At 46.9% G+C, this 13426-nt stretch overlaps 1 protein-coding gene across 3 annotated transcripts in view; it reads right to left on the reverse strand.

Moving 5' to 3' along the window:
* LOC119951991 (multidrug resistance-associated protein 5-like) overlaps nt 1–13426 on the reverse strand; it is a 269580-nt gene that overhangs the window by 73901 nt on the left and 182253 nt on the right. For all 3 annotated transcript variants that reach the window (XM_038775439.1, XM_038775440.1, XM_038775441.1), the window contains 3 exons: nt 7164–7348; nt 6590–6736; nt 2059–2188 (listed from right to left, as the gene is read on the reverse strand). In XM_038775439.1, coding sequence (XP_038631367.1) covers nt 2059–2188; nt 6590–6736; nt 7164–7348 — 462 coding nt within the window. The remainder of the gene's footprint in view (nt 1–2058; nt 2189–6589; nt 6737–7163; nt 7349–13426) is intronic.

The following is a 13426-nucleotide window of genomic DNA, read 5'->3' on the forward strand; positions in this document are numbered from 1 at the left end:
GGTTTTATTCTAGGTGGCTGCCGTTCATTACCTTCTTTAAAGAGCTAGGGCGGGATTCTCCGAACCCCCGGGGGGTCGGATAATCGCCTGGGGCCAGCGTCAATACCGCCACCGCCGTGTCCCGAATTATCCGCCCCCCCCCCCCCCGAGATTCGGCGGGGGCGGGAATTGCGCCGCGCAAATTGGCGGGCCCCCTGCGGCGATTCTCCGGCCCGTGATGGGCCAAAGTCCCGCCGCTGACAGGCCTTTCCCGCCGGCGTGGATTAAACCACCTACCTGACCGGCGGGATTGGCGGCACGGGCGGGCTCCGGGGTTCTTAGGGGGGGCGCGGAGCGATCTGACCCCGGGGGATGCCCCCACAGTGGCCTGGCCCGCGATCTGGGCCCACCGATCGGCGGGCGGGCCTGTGGCGTGGGGGCACTCTTTTTCTTCCGTCTCCGCCATGGCCTTCACCATGGCAGAGGCAGAAGAGACCCCCTCCCCTGCGCCGGTATGACGTCAGCAGCCACTGACACTCTGGCGCATGCACGGACTTACGCCAGCTGGCGAAGTCCTTTCAGCCCCAGCTGGCGTGGAGCCAAAGGCCGCTCTCGCCAGCTGGCGGAGTGGAAACTGCTCTGGCGCGGGCCTAGCCCCTCAATGTGAGGGCTTAGCCCCTAAAGGTGCGGAGAATTCCGCACATTTGGGGCGGCCCGACGCCGGAGTGGTTCACGCCACTCCAACACAACGGAACACGCTGCCCCGCCGGGTAGGGGAGAATCGCGGCCCAGGTTGTTGTCAGCAATTAGGGGGAGGTGGTTAGGAAGGAGTGTCGGCGGGGAGGGTTCTGGGTATATCCAGGTCAGGTGGAGCTGGATAGAGGGGATATTTTTATAAAATTGTGTAAATTTCTTTGACTATTCTGTCTGTTATAATTGAAAAATGTTCTCAATAAAAATATTTTTAAAAAATTATAATTTTATGTTTGCGGAGTGGATAATTGTTCCTATTGTTGCCTGATTTTATTCTCAATATTTTAACCTGGTTAATGTCATTTATACAAAGATGGTTCCAAATTTTCTTTTTAAAAATCCAACTGAAGAGAAGTTATGATTTTGTTAGTTATTTATCACCTTTCCCTTTCAAGACACTCTTAAATGAAATGAAAGGAAAATCGCTTATTGTCACAAGTAGGCTTCAAATGAAGTTACTGTGAAAAGCCCGTAGTCGCCACATTCCAGCACCTGTTCGAGGAGGCTGGTATGGGAATTGAACCGTGCTGCTGGCCCGCCTTGGTCTGCTTTCAAAGCCAGTGATTTAGCCCTGTGCTGAAAGATCCTGATGCTAGAGTTAGTAGCAACAGATTATAATATCTATCAGCTGCATTGTGCAGTCAAAAAATCTTTTTTCTATTGCATTAGGACCTCAATCCTAAGTGCCACCAAACTTTGTTATCAATGAACAAATGTTTCCAGAAGGTCCAACAAAAACTTACATCCTGTCAACAGGCACCGAAAAATTGCTTGGCCCAGATCAATCATGACGGATTACTGCAAAAAGCATCTCACAGTGCAAAACAAGTCTGCAGTGATTAAATTGCATGTGACATTTTTGCCAATGAAGGTTGGACATAGGCAAAATTGCTCAAACTTTGAAATGTAATAATTTCCTATCCTGACATACACCTGTGTACTAGGTATGAAGTAATGTTCCAGCAACTGGAAACTCAACGTTTTGCAAGATGTTACTCTGCTGGGATGCTTTCATACACTTTGCTGAGAGTTTGATGAAACCAAAAGCACTTCACATTGATATGAAAGTGACAGTAAAACTGCACTCTCTGAGCTACCAGCTGTCACAATGAAGTGACTAACTTCCCCTTACCTCCATGCAAATAGTGCCCAACATCCACTTGCTGTTTTTCCTTATTAACAATTACTCTAGGCACAATATTCTCCAGATGGGAAACAGACATAAATTCACATCTTACAACTGCACCACGCTACACACTGAAAAATCAATACAATAGGTACATTTTAAAAACGTTTTACAACCAGGTCTGATCAACCAGGTCTTACCTTCATCCATATCCTTAGCAAATCTATTGAGAATGCGTCCCAGCGGAGTTGTGTCAAAGAACTGCATTGGGCTCCTTAGAATTTTCTTAAATAGAGCATCATGCAGCTTGGAGGAGGCCCGGAGTGTGCACTGTTTAGAATAGATGATATTTAATTATTAAACATTTAAATAACCAATAGTCCAGTCTCTATTTCTATCAATTTTTCTAGAGGGAATTAAATCAAACTCACAAAATGCTATTTACATATGATGGAAAACAAATTATGCACTTTATTCATTGGTATACCAATTTTTAGGCCCCAGCGAGCCTGGATTGTCTTATTCAGTGTAATGTCACCAGACGTGTGGCTGAGTGAAATATCTGTATGTTTATATATCCTGGCATTGGCACCAATGAACTTCCTGGGATCATCTTATGAAAACAAACAAGATGAGCCAGCTCTGTGGCAATTGAAGGGAAAAGGCATCATCTGTAATTGTCTTGGTTTTGGGAAGCAGGATTGCCAGTTATGGAACGTTGGAAAGATCAGGTGCAGAATGAACAGCGCTCAAGTCTCCGGTGCCATCCATAGAGCCATCCATAGAATTGCTCTTGATTCAAAATAGGCCAACAGCAAGAGAAACCAGGAGGAAGAAGTGGCACGTAAGCCACTGTCAGCTGCAAGGGTCATTTGAGCCAATCTGATATAGAAAATCTTTTGCATTAACATAGCTCCCCATTTGTTGAACAGCCCCATCTATATCTTCCCCTTTTCTATTATAGACTGTTCAGATTCTTCAGATGCTTCCCAGTGCACATCAAATTCTGGAAATCCAATTTGTGCAAACTCATTAAATGTGAAGCTCTATTTGTAACATGGGAGAGGAAACTGCTAAAGGAAATTGTCGACAGTAAGTGTTCGTCAAATTAGAGGCCATCTCCGTAACACCACACCCCAGTGATGAGTGTAAGAATTTCAGATACATAGGGCAAGATTCTCCGCAAATGCAGAGAATCGTAAAGGCTGCCGTGGGACAGGCCGTGACCCATGGCAGCCTTCACGCCCACTTCCAGGGCCGATTCTCCCCCCCCCGGGCGGGGCTAGGAGCGGGGCCCCGAGCGTCACGGCTGCACGTCACGCCTGCTGACACGGCCGATGACGTCGCCCACGCATGCGCAGGTTCGACAACGCCAACCCGCACATGTGCAGTTGCCGTCTTTTCCCTCAACTGCCCCGCAAGACGTAGCGGCTTGATCTTGCGGGGCGGCGGAGGGAAAAGAGTGCGTCCGTTACGCACGTACGGCCCGCGATCGGTGCCCACCGATCGCGGGCCTATGCCCCACTTGGCATGGCCGTGGTACTGCCGTGCCAATCGGGCCCCCAGATGCCCCAAACGGGCATCTGGCACCCGTTTCACGACGGCAGCGAGCAGGTGTGTTTGCTGCCATGTTGAAACGGGCGTGAAGGCCCGGCCGCTTGGCCCAGGAGAATCACCGCTCGCCGTTGAAAACGGCGAGCGGCAATTCGTGGCGTGGGGGAATAGCGGGAGGGCGTGAAAATTGTCGGGAGGCCCTCCCGCTATTCTTCCACCCGGCGTGGGGGGGGGTGGAGAATCGCGCCCATATTGTATTATATGTAGCTGATGCAGTAATGGTTAAAAACTGCTGCAGTCATGTTTCAAAATCCTGGTTTTGGTGTTAGAGGTGCAATTAAAACATCGTAAAAGTCTGATCATAATTCATTCCAGCCATGTATATTGTTTACCTGAATAGGGATAATGGAATTTTGCTTATAGAAAGAAAGTTCGCTGGGGAGTAGGTAATCAGAGCCTTTGGGCGCAATCAAATGGCCTCGTCGTGCCCAATTTGGTGACATAGAGATTTGCGATGCTTGAAACAGCTCGTGAAATTGAATGAGATCTAGACGTCGCGATCTGGATCCCACATTGACTAGGCATGACCCAGATTTACATACTTAAGTGAGCAGTTCGGGTCACTTAAATATGTAAGCGGCCAATGGTCCTGAGGCCCGGAAACGAATGCTCAGGCCTGCGAGACCTCACCATGGCACCATTGTGCACTGGTCCACACAGACGTGGACCAGGTGTGATGGGATTGGGGAGGGGGGGGGGGGGGGCGCCGACTCCCAGGCCATCGGAGGCCCGGGTGGTCAGGCTCCGGAGAGGGTGAAACCCTGGCACTCCTGATGCCACCCAGCTGCCTTGGTATTGCCAGCCTGGCACGGCCACCTGGCCACCCTGGCAGTGCCACCCAGGCACTCCGCCACTGTCATCCTGGCATTGCCAGGGTGATGATGACAATGCCAGGCTGGCTGGGGTGCTACCAGAGTGCCAGGATGGCAATGCCAAAGTGCCCAGGTGCCACGTTGCCCATGCCGGGATTCGGGCCCGTGGTGCTCTGCCCTTATGAGGTGGCGTGAGGGGGAGCTCGAGCTCTTAACAGGTAAGTTAGGGCATTGGGTCTGGAGGGCGCAGCGAAGGGTCGAGAGATAGGGGTGGTATTTAAAAATGGCACCCCAATCTCTTTCTCCACTAGTGCAGGAAATAAAGGTAAATGTGGCTTTAGTAGGGCATTCGTTGCTGATGCCAAAACAAAACAGAGTCCCCTTTGAAAGTGGAGTCAGCGCCGAGAAACACTCCGTTAAACGTACCCAAAATGAGACTCTTTCTTTCCCTTTAAAATGCTCATTGTGTTTAACCTTAGTAAGGTGGTCATAACCCAGTTAGTCGGTTGGAGATGATGTAGTTAATGGGAGGAGCCAGGGTCTGATGCAGTTAGGAGTTGAGTTTAGACATAGACGTAGACCTAGAATTTACACTGCATAAGGAGGCCATTTGGCCCATCGAGCACCCCACACCTCCAACCTATCTCCGTAACCCCACCTAACCTTTCTGGATACTGAGGGCAATTTAGCATGGCCAATCCACCTAACTTGCACATCTTTGGACTGTGGGAGGAAAGCGTAGCACCCGGAGGAAACCCACGCAGACGTGGGGAGAATGTGCAGACTCTGCGCAGACAGTGACCAAAGCCAGGAATCAAACCTGGGACCCTGGAACTGTGAAGCAACTGTGCTAACCGCTGTGCTACCATGCCTTCCTTTATTACTTTCGATCGGTCTGTGAGCAGACCATCAGCCTTGGTAGTAACAGGGTTTTTACATCTGTCTGTGAACAGACCAGCAGCTTCTGAAAACAGTGAGTCAAAGATTTGACTGACCAGAACATGAGCTTTTTGCCAAATACTGGCAAGTTAAACTGTAGTTTGACACAGGCAAGAATCAGTAAACTGGTTCATAAAGGATCTCTCTCTCTCAAAGCAGTTTATTCATTAAGTATTACTGGATTTTGTAATTATTTTTGAAAGTAGATTTTGACCTGAGATGGTTCACATGATTGGAGATGAAAAGATAGCAGTTAAGAGATAATGGGTGGGATTCTCCGGTCCACTAGCCATAGACCAGAGGTCAGGAATGGGAAGAGATTGCAAGTTGGAGGTTAGCAATAGGGAGAGGCTGCAGGTTGTAGGTCAAGAATGGACAGAGCTTGCAAGTCAGAAGTTAGGTACGGGGATAGGCCGCAGGTTGGAGGTCAGAATCAGGGAGAGGCTGTGTGGCAAACAGAGAGGCCGCAAGTCGGAGGTCACACACGGAGAGAAGATACAAGTTGGATGTTGGGCATGGGGAGAGATCTCATGGTGGAGATCGGTACCGGGTGAGGCTGCAACTCGGAGGTTGGGCACATGGGGGAATCCACAAGTTGGAGGTTGGGCACAGAGGGAAGCCGCAAGTTGGAGGTCAAGCATGGGGGGGGAAGCTGCAGGTTGGAGGTTGGGCACGGGGGGAAGCCCCAAGTTGGATGTCGGGCATGGGGAGAAGGGGGGATAGGGGGGTTGGGAAGGATGCATGTTGGAGGATGATAACAGAGAGTCGGGGCGAGGTTGTAAGTCATGGAGGGGAAAATGCAAGAAATCAGAGGGTCGGAAAAGGATAGAAAATTTGGAGCAGCTGAAGGCCATTCGGTCTCTTGAGTCTACTTTGCCATTCAAGTTGATCATGGCTGATCGGAAACAGGATCAGGACCTGCAGGAACCAGGAAGATCAGGGAATGGTAGGTTCAGGAAGCAGAGTCAGCAGCAAGTAGAAGGTACTGCAAGTATAAATTTACATTATTCTTTGAATTTATTTTACTTTAAAAATGATCTAATAAAGCAATGTAGGAATTTAGCAATGAAAAGTATTTCAATTTACAGAATATATAATGTCTTTCAATTGTTTTTTTCAAATGAGGAACCCAACTCCAGTGTTAACATAGGTTCCCATAAGAATCAATGTTTTACTTAAAGTCGCGATTTTAAGGAACACAGCCACAATTTTAGGTGAAGACTTAAAAGCCAAGAGCTGGGTTTCATTTACAGGAAGGTAATAATAATGGGATGTTCATATATGACCCTTATTATTTTGTGTTGCACAAATAGATATAGGTATATCAATTATAAATGGAAGAAAGAGATGCAGCACATTTCAGCACCTTAACAAATGTGTAACCACGGAGTGCCTTGAAGAGGAGTACAGCCACCATGGATAGAGCATAGACCCGAATGTAAAAGTTCTGATTTGGATGGTCTCTCATGCTATTGCTGATGCGGGTCACATTACCTTCAGTAACAGATGTATTCTGAAAAATAATGTCATGTACAATGCTCATTAAGGAATCAGAGTACAATCATCTGCTCAGTTCATCAAGCTATTAATTGTTGTGTACGATATAAATGCAATACGGAATTTTATTCTTTGTTTATGCAGTACGGTTTGAAAGCATTACATGACATAAGGGCCAATGCACCTGTTGCTTCATAGCATATGCGCATTTTATCAGTCTATTTTAATCATAAAACATTATTCAAAAAATTAATAATCCTGAACGCATGACAATACCTTATTGTTCAATTTACATAGTACAGCAATTTGAGAATTTTTAAAACTAAAGCGAGGTGTGAACAGGTTAATTAGGTCTGCGTGTTTCCATCATGTTAGCTGTACCTCGCTGAGATATCTGTATTTGTTACTATATGCACCACATTACAGCACTTTAAACAACTCACCCCACTGCCCTGCTTAATCCAGTAGCTCAGCCACCAGTTACTGAATGCTATGCTGCCTGCTGTCAGTATGAACAAAAGAATGTTCACAAGGAAGATGAGACTACCTCCTGCAGCCTTGATGTAAATTCCGTAGGTTGACCAGGACACAGAGCCACCAGCTTTTTCCTCTGCTTGCATAAGCTGGTCTAGTAGCAAATAAAAAATGGTAAATATCAGCTCAGTAAATTTTACAATTGAAATTTTACCTTTACGTAACTTACTTTAATTGTGTTTCATTGCAATTCCTGAATTGCACTGAATTTGGTAGATAAAATTTTAAGTAAACTGCATTTAGGTGTGTGGTTGAGTGGTGTTATAAACTGCTTCAAGCAAGTTCTTTGTTTAAATGACTAAGGTGCCTGCATGAAAGATATTAGAAATATAGGCATATTATGTTTTGGTATTTACCAACAAACATACTAAATTGTATGAATCTGACATAAAACATACCAAAACAATTTACAGCCTTGAATTTACAGTTTTGAATTCACTTCCTGTGGTGGCTATGTGGTGAGCAGTCATACATGCGGGGGCTTCCACCAGGGTACTTTGATTTTTGACCCTTTTTGCCTGGTTTATGCCCTATTTTTGGGGGGAAATTCATTAAGTTTGGTGAGATAGGAAATACAATACAAGGCAGAAGTCGGGCAAAGGATCGTCGTCAGACTCAGGAGTCCCTCCAGCCTCGGTGGGGGGAAATATGGCGAAGGCTTCACTGTGTCGTTGGCCACTCCGTGATCAATTAAGATGTTGGCAAGCTTCTTGATGGACGAATTTAAGAAGCAGCAGCAGGCGGTTGTGGAGGATCTGGAGAAGGCAACGGATGAGCTTTGGTCCCTATTCAGGTGCCTCTGGAGAAGATGGACCGGCAGCTAGAGGAGAAAGGAGTGGTGATACAGAAGGTGGAGCTGGCATCCTCAGACCATAGTTTGGATTAATGGCTTAAGAGCGTAAGTGTTGAAGGACAAGATGGACAATCTGAAGAACTGCTCCAGTTGACAGAATTTAAGAATCGTTGGGCTGTCAGAGGGTCTTCTGACTTCCAGAAGGCTCAAACTCTATGGATAGTATGTCCAAAATGCTTGGAAAGCTGGTGGGGGAGGGGGGCTTTCCATCCCCTCCCAAATTGAACCGGGCCCATCGGTTGCTGAGGCTGAAGTCCAGATCTGGGGAGCCACCATGTGTGATCATCGTCTGGTTCCACAGGTATCAAGACAAAGAACGGGTCCTGAGGTGGGCGAAAGACCACCAAGACTGTAGATGGGAGGGCCATGCCATCAGGATTTTTAAAAGAGCTGGCGAGAATGCATGCAGCCTCCAAGGCCATGCTGTACAAGAGTAATGTAAGATTTGGTGTGGTGTAGCTGGCTCATCTTCAGGTGACTTTCAAGGAGAGAGATTACTATTTTGATGCATCAGAAGATGCATAGAAGTACGTCAAGAAAAATGGACTGGGATGAATTAAAGTGCTCAAGTGCTAAGAAGGAAGGAGGAAGGAGCAGCGCTCCGAAAGCTAGTGTTTGAAACAAACATGTTGGACTTTAACCTGATGTTGTAAGCCCGGTTCAATTTGGGAGGGGATGGAAAGCCCCCCTCCCCCACCAGCTTTCCAATATATGCTCTATATTAAAGTTTGGAATGGGCTGTGGGTTGAATGCCGGTATATCGTATAGTTGTCTATGATGTTACCGTACGTGGGTGTTACCCTACTAGCTGTAAAACTAGTTAACGGGAGTGGAGAAGGGGGGATATCTAGAACTTGTTATCGTTGGGGTGGGTTTTTTTTTTGTCAAGGTAATGCGCTGAAGTTTTTTGTTTCTGTTTTGTTTGGATTTGCGGATAGTGAAGGTTTTTTTGTTCTTCTGTGGGTTGTTTGTTTGGTATTCGCGGTGGAGTTGGGCTGGGAGGTTGGGAAGGAGGAAGACTGCTGATGGTGACGGTTTCTTTGTCTTTGTGCTAGCTCAATGACGGTATGGTGGCCATTGTGGGTGTGTCTGCAGCTGCCGCAGGTTGAGGCTCTGCTGGATTGCCTCACAGGGTGGATATGGCTGATCCTGGGTTGTGGGATGGGGTAAGATGCCCCCTGTCCAGCTGATAACTTGGAATATGGGTACGAGGCAGGGGTGTCCATTGTCCCCGCCTTTGTTTGCTTAGCAATTGAGCCGCTGGTCACTGTATTGAGGTCATCAACTAGATGGAGAGGGATAGAGCATGGGGGAAGGGGGTAGAGCATAGAGTATCGTTATATGCGGATGATTTGCTACTATATATCATGGACCCATTTTACAATGTGGAAGAGACACTGAAGCTGCTCAAGAGTTTTGGCTCCTTCTTGGGATACAAGCTGAATCTGGGTAAAAGTGAATATTGTCCGGTGAACCCCCTGGGAGAGGAGCTGATCTGGAGAGATTGCCATTTTGTCCGGCCAGGACCAGCTATCATTATCTGGAAACTGATGCGCATGATTGGGCCTCGCTCCATCAACTTAACTTTGCTACCCTGGTGGATGGGGTGAAGGCTAACTTGAAAAGGTGTGACACCTTCCCTCTGACCTTAGCGGGAAGGGTATAGACAGTGAAGATGAATATTCCGCCAAGGTTTTTGTTTGTGTTCCAGTGTCTCCCAGTCTTTCTTCCAAAGGCTTTCTTTTTCAGGGTCAATAAATTGATATCTACTTTTGTTTGGGTTGGCAAGACTCCTCAGGTTCGTGGGACATTTCTGCAAAGGGACAGGCAGTCGGAGGGGGGGGGGGGGGGGGGGGGGGGGATCTAATCTGTTATATTACTATTGGGCGCAAATATTGATAAGGTGAGGTGGTGGCTCAGGCGTCTGGATTCCATATCAGGAGGGTGCGTAGGTCGCGTCTGAGGGCTCTGAGCCCCATTCCTGTTTACTCCTGCAAGATTCATCTCCAGCCGCTTTGAGGGTACCATGTTACTGTTGGCTCAGATTTGCAGGAACCATAGGTTTATGCCGCCTGGCTTGGATTCATGATTTACGGCATAGGTGAGGGACAGGTTGGAGAGGTTTAGGGACAAGGTAGAGTTGCTGGTTTGAATGAAGTTTTAGAGAATTCCAGCTCCCGGGAATGAACGTATTCAGGTACTGGCGGGTTTGTGACTTTCTACACAAGGAGCTTCCTTCATTTACCCAGGCACTTTCACCCTCGTTCTTGGACAGGGTACTGTCCTTGGCCGAGTTAGGGGAGGGTAAGGTTTTGGATATTTGCGGTCGACGGAGCAGGCTTCGTTGGAAGAAGTAAAGGGAAATGGGAAGGCTTGGTTTTTGAGGATTGTGTCTGGAGGCTCTTTACAGGGTCAACTTCACTTCTTCACGTGCGAGGTTAAGCTTAATCTATTTCAATATTCTGCATAGGTTTTGGTCTATCCCCAAGCTTTTAAACTTCTGGGTCTCCTTTCTTGACATTATGTCAGGGATTTGGGGTATTCAGCTGGAGCCGTACACATTGGTGGCAATTTTGGAGCATCAGACTTGTCGGTGCTGCAGACGGGAATGAAGGTTCCCTAGCCTTTACCTCGTTAATAGCCCAGAGACCAGTTCCACTTGGGTGGAGGCTCCCAGAGCCGCCTACGGCCTCGGCCTTACTGGGGGAATCTGATGGATTTTTTAATATCTTGAGATGACCAAGTTTATCATCAGCAGGACTGTGGAAGGGTTCTACTCAAGTTGGGAACCTTTTTTCTCATTTTTCAGGGAACTGGTTACCATCAGCTATTTGGGGGGGGGTGATGCTTGGCTTTTCTTCTGGACAGCTGGTGGTGGGGGGGTAGAGTGGGCTGGACTGGGATTCGGGTGGGTGTAGTTTGTACTGGGGTTTGCTGTATTGTTACTTTGTTGTACTGAAAATCTTTTATGAATGAAAATATTTTAAAATATATATATGCATAGTTTTGAATTGCAGTCATTTTTGTAAAGTAGGAAATAAGAAACCCAGCAGCCAATTTGAGCATAGCAAACTCTCAAAAACAGTAATGTTGACTGGGAGAATACTGAACTGGACACTGTGGAACACCATTGCTCTTCTTCAACATGAGGTCTTTTACATTCACCAGAGTGCAGAACATCTACCCGAGAGCACAGAACCTTCGGTTGGACCTTGGGTCTCTAACAGTGCAGTATATTCTTGGTAATGCATTGGGATGTGTCAACCTAGTTAATGGGCTCAGGCCTTGGACTGAAATTTGAACCTTCAACCGTTTGACACAGAGGGGAGACTGCTACCAACTGAGCATCAATATACCTCAGGGGAGGGAATAGAGGATGTAACTGGCGATGGGCATTGGGAGTTGAACTGAGAGGAACACTGGGAACCAGTGTCTCATAGATAAGTACATTATCTATGCTATGGTTAGAAGCTTTTCAGAGACAAATTGCAGTATCTTCAAAAGGCTGATAGCAAGGAAGGAATATGCAAAATAAATTGCAGAATCTCCATGCTGTAGGTAATAGATGCATTTGAATGATCTGTGAGAACACATAGCTGTATGACTAAACTGAAAGCATGTGCACCTATGGAGTGGTGGCATTCATAACCTTCAACCGGAAAGTAAGAAAACACTGTCTGGTGACAGAGTGTCTTTGTAAATGCAGAAACGGGCAACGAAAAGTAAATAAAACATACTAGAAAATTATCATGGCATAATATTTTTCTTTTTACCATCAATGGATCCTGAAAAGTTAATGTTCACAACATGCCAGGCTGGATTTTCTTGAGTTGGGAAGACTCTGCGAACCTGTAGAAATGGCAGGCAGGTCCCATACACATTATAATAGTTCCACGTATGCCAGCAGGGCAAGAGCAGGGTGTGATTCATACAGCAGGGAAACGGAAACTCAGCAGGGCCATTTGAACTTAGTGCAGAGTTCTAACAGAAGCAGTTTTGGCTGTTGTAAAGACTTTAAGCCTCAGTGTAGGAATTACAAATTGATGGAGTGCTTTTGATGGAGATTAGTGCCTGTGCTCATGAATGGTGAAGGTCTGTAAGTGTTGTGATTAAAATTGTTTAAATGCACAAATTTAAAAAAAACAGTTGCAGCTGTCAGTGAGAGTTAAAAAAAAACTCTGCTGGACTGTTTGATTGTTGGGCTTGTAAAAAAATTCATTTCCGGGATGTGGGTGTTACTGGTTAAGCCAGCATTTGTTGCCCATCCCTAGTTGCCCTTCAGAAGGTGGTGATGAGTTGCCTTCTTGAACTGCTTAAGTCCTTAAGGTGTAGGTACACCCATTATGCTGTCAGGGAGGAAGTTCCAGGATTTTTCCCCAGCCACAGTGAAGGAGGAGCGATATATTTCCAAGTCGGGGTTGTGAGTGATTTGGAGGGGAACCTCCAGGTGGTAGGGTTCCCAGGTATCTGCTGCTCTTGTCCTTCCAGATGGTAGTGGTTGTGGGTTTGGAAGGTGTTGTCCAAGGAACCTCGGTGAGTTACTGCAGTGCATCTTGTAGATGGTACATAAGGCTGCCACTATTCGCCGGTGGTGGAGAGTTTGAATGTCTGTGGAAGGAGGACCAATCAAGCAAGCTGCTTTGTCCTGGATGGTGTCAAGCTTCTTGAGAGTTGTTGGAGCTGCACTCATCCAGGCAAGTGGAAAGTATTCCATTACACTCCTTGTACCTGATGTTGCTCCTGGCATGCTCTTTTGCACTCTTCATTAAGTGACTCCTGACTTGTGCCTTGTAGATGGTGGACAGGCTTTGGGGGGTCAGGAGGTGCGTTACTCGTCGTAGGAATCCTAGCCTTTGATCTGCCCTGGTAGCCACAGTATAAATGTGGCTAGTCCAGTTCAATTTCTGATCAATGGTCACCCCCAGGATGTTGATTGTGGGGGATTCAGCGATGTCAATGCCATTGAATGTCGAGGGGCGATGGTTAGCTCATCCCTTGTAGGAGATTGTCATTACCTGGCACTTGTCTGGCGTGAATGTAACTTACCACTTGTCAGCTAAAGCCTGGATATTGTCTAGGTCTTGCTGCATTTGGACATGGACTGCTTCATTATCTGAGCAGTTATCCGCAAACATCCCCACTTCTGACCTTATGATGGAAGGCAGGTCATTGATGAAGCAGCTGAAGATGGTTGGGCCTAGGACACTACTCTGAGGAACTCTTGCAGTGATGTCCTGGAGCTGAGATAATTGACCTCCAACCTTCACAACCATCTTCCTTTGTGCCAGGTATGACTCTAACCAGCGGAGAGTTTCCCCC

This window comes from Scyliorhinus canicula, chromosome 17 (assembly GCF_902713615.1).
Source record: "Scyliorhinus canicula chromosome 17, sScyCan1.1, whole genome shotgun sequence".
Taxonomy (NCBI): domain Eukaryota; kingdom Metazoa; phylum Chordata; class Chondrichthyes; order Carcharhiniformes; family Scyliorhinidae; genus Scyliorhinus; species Scyliorhinus canicula.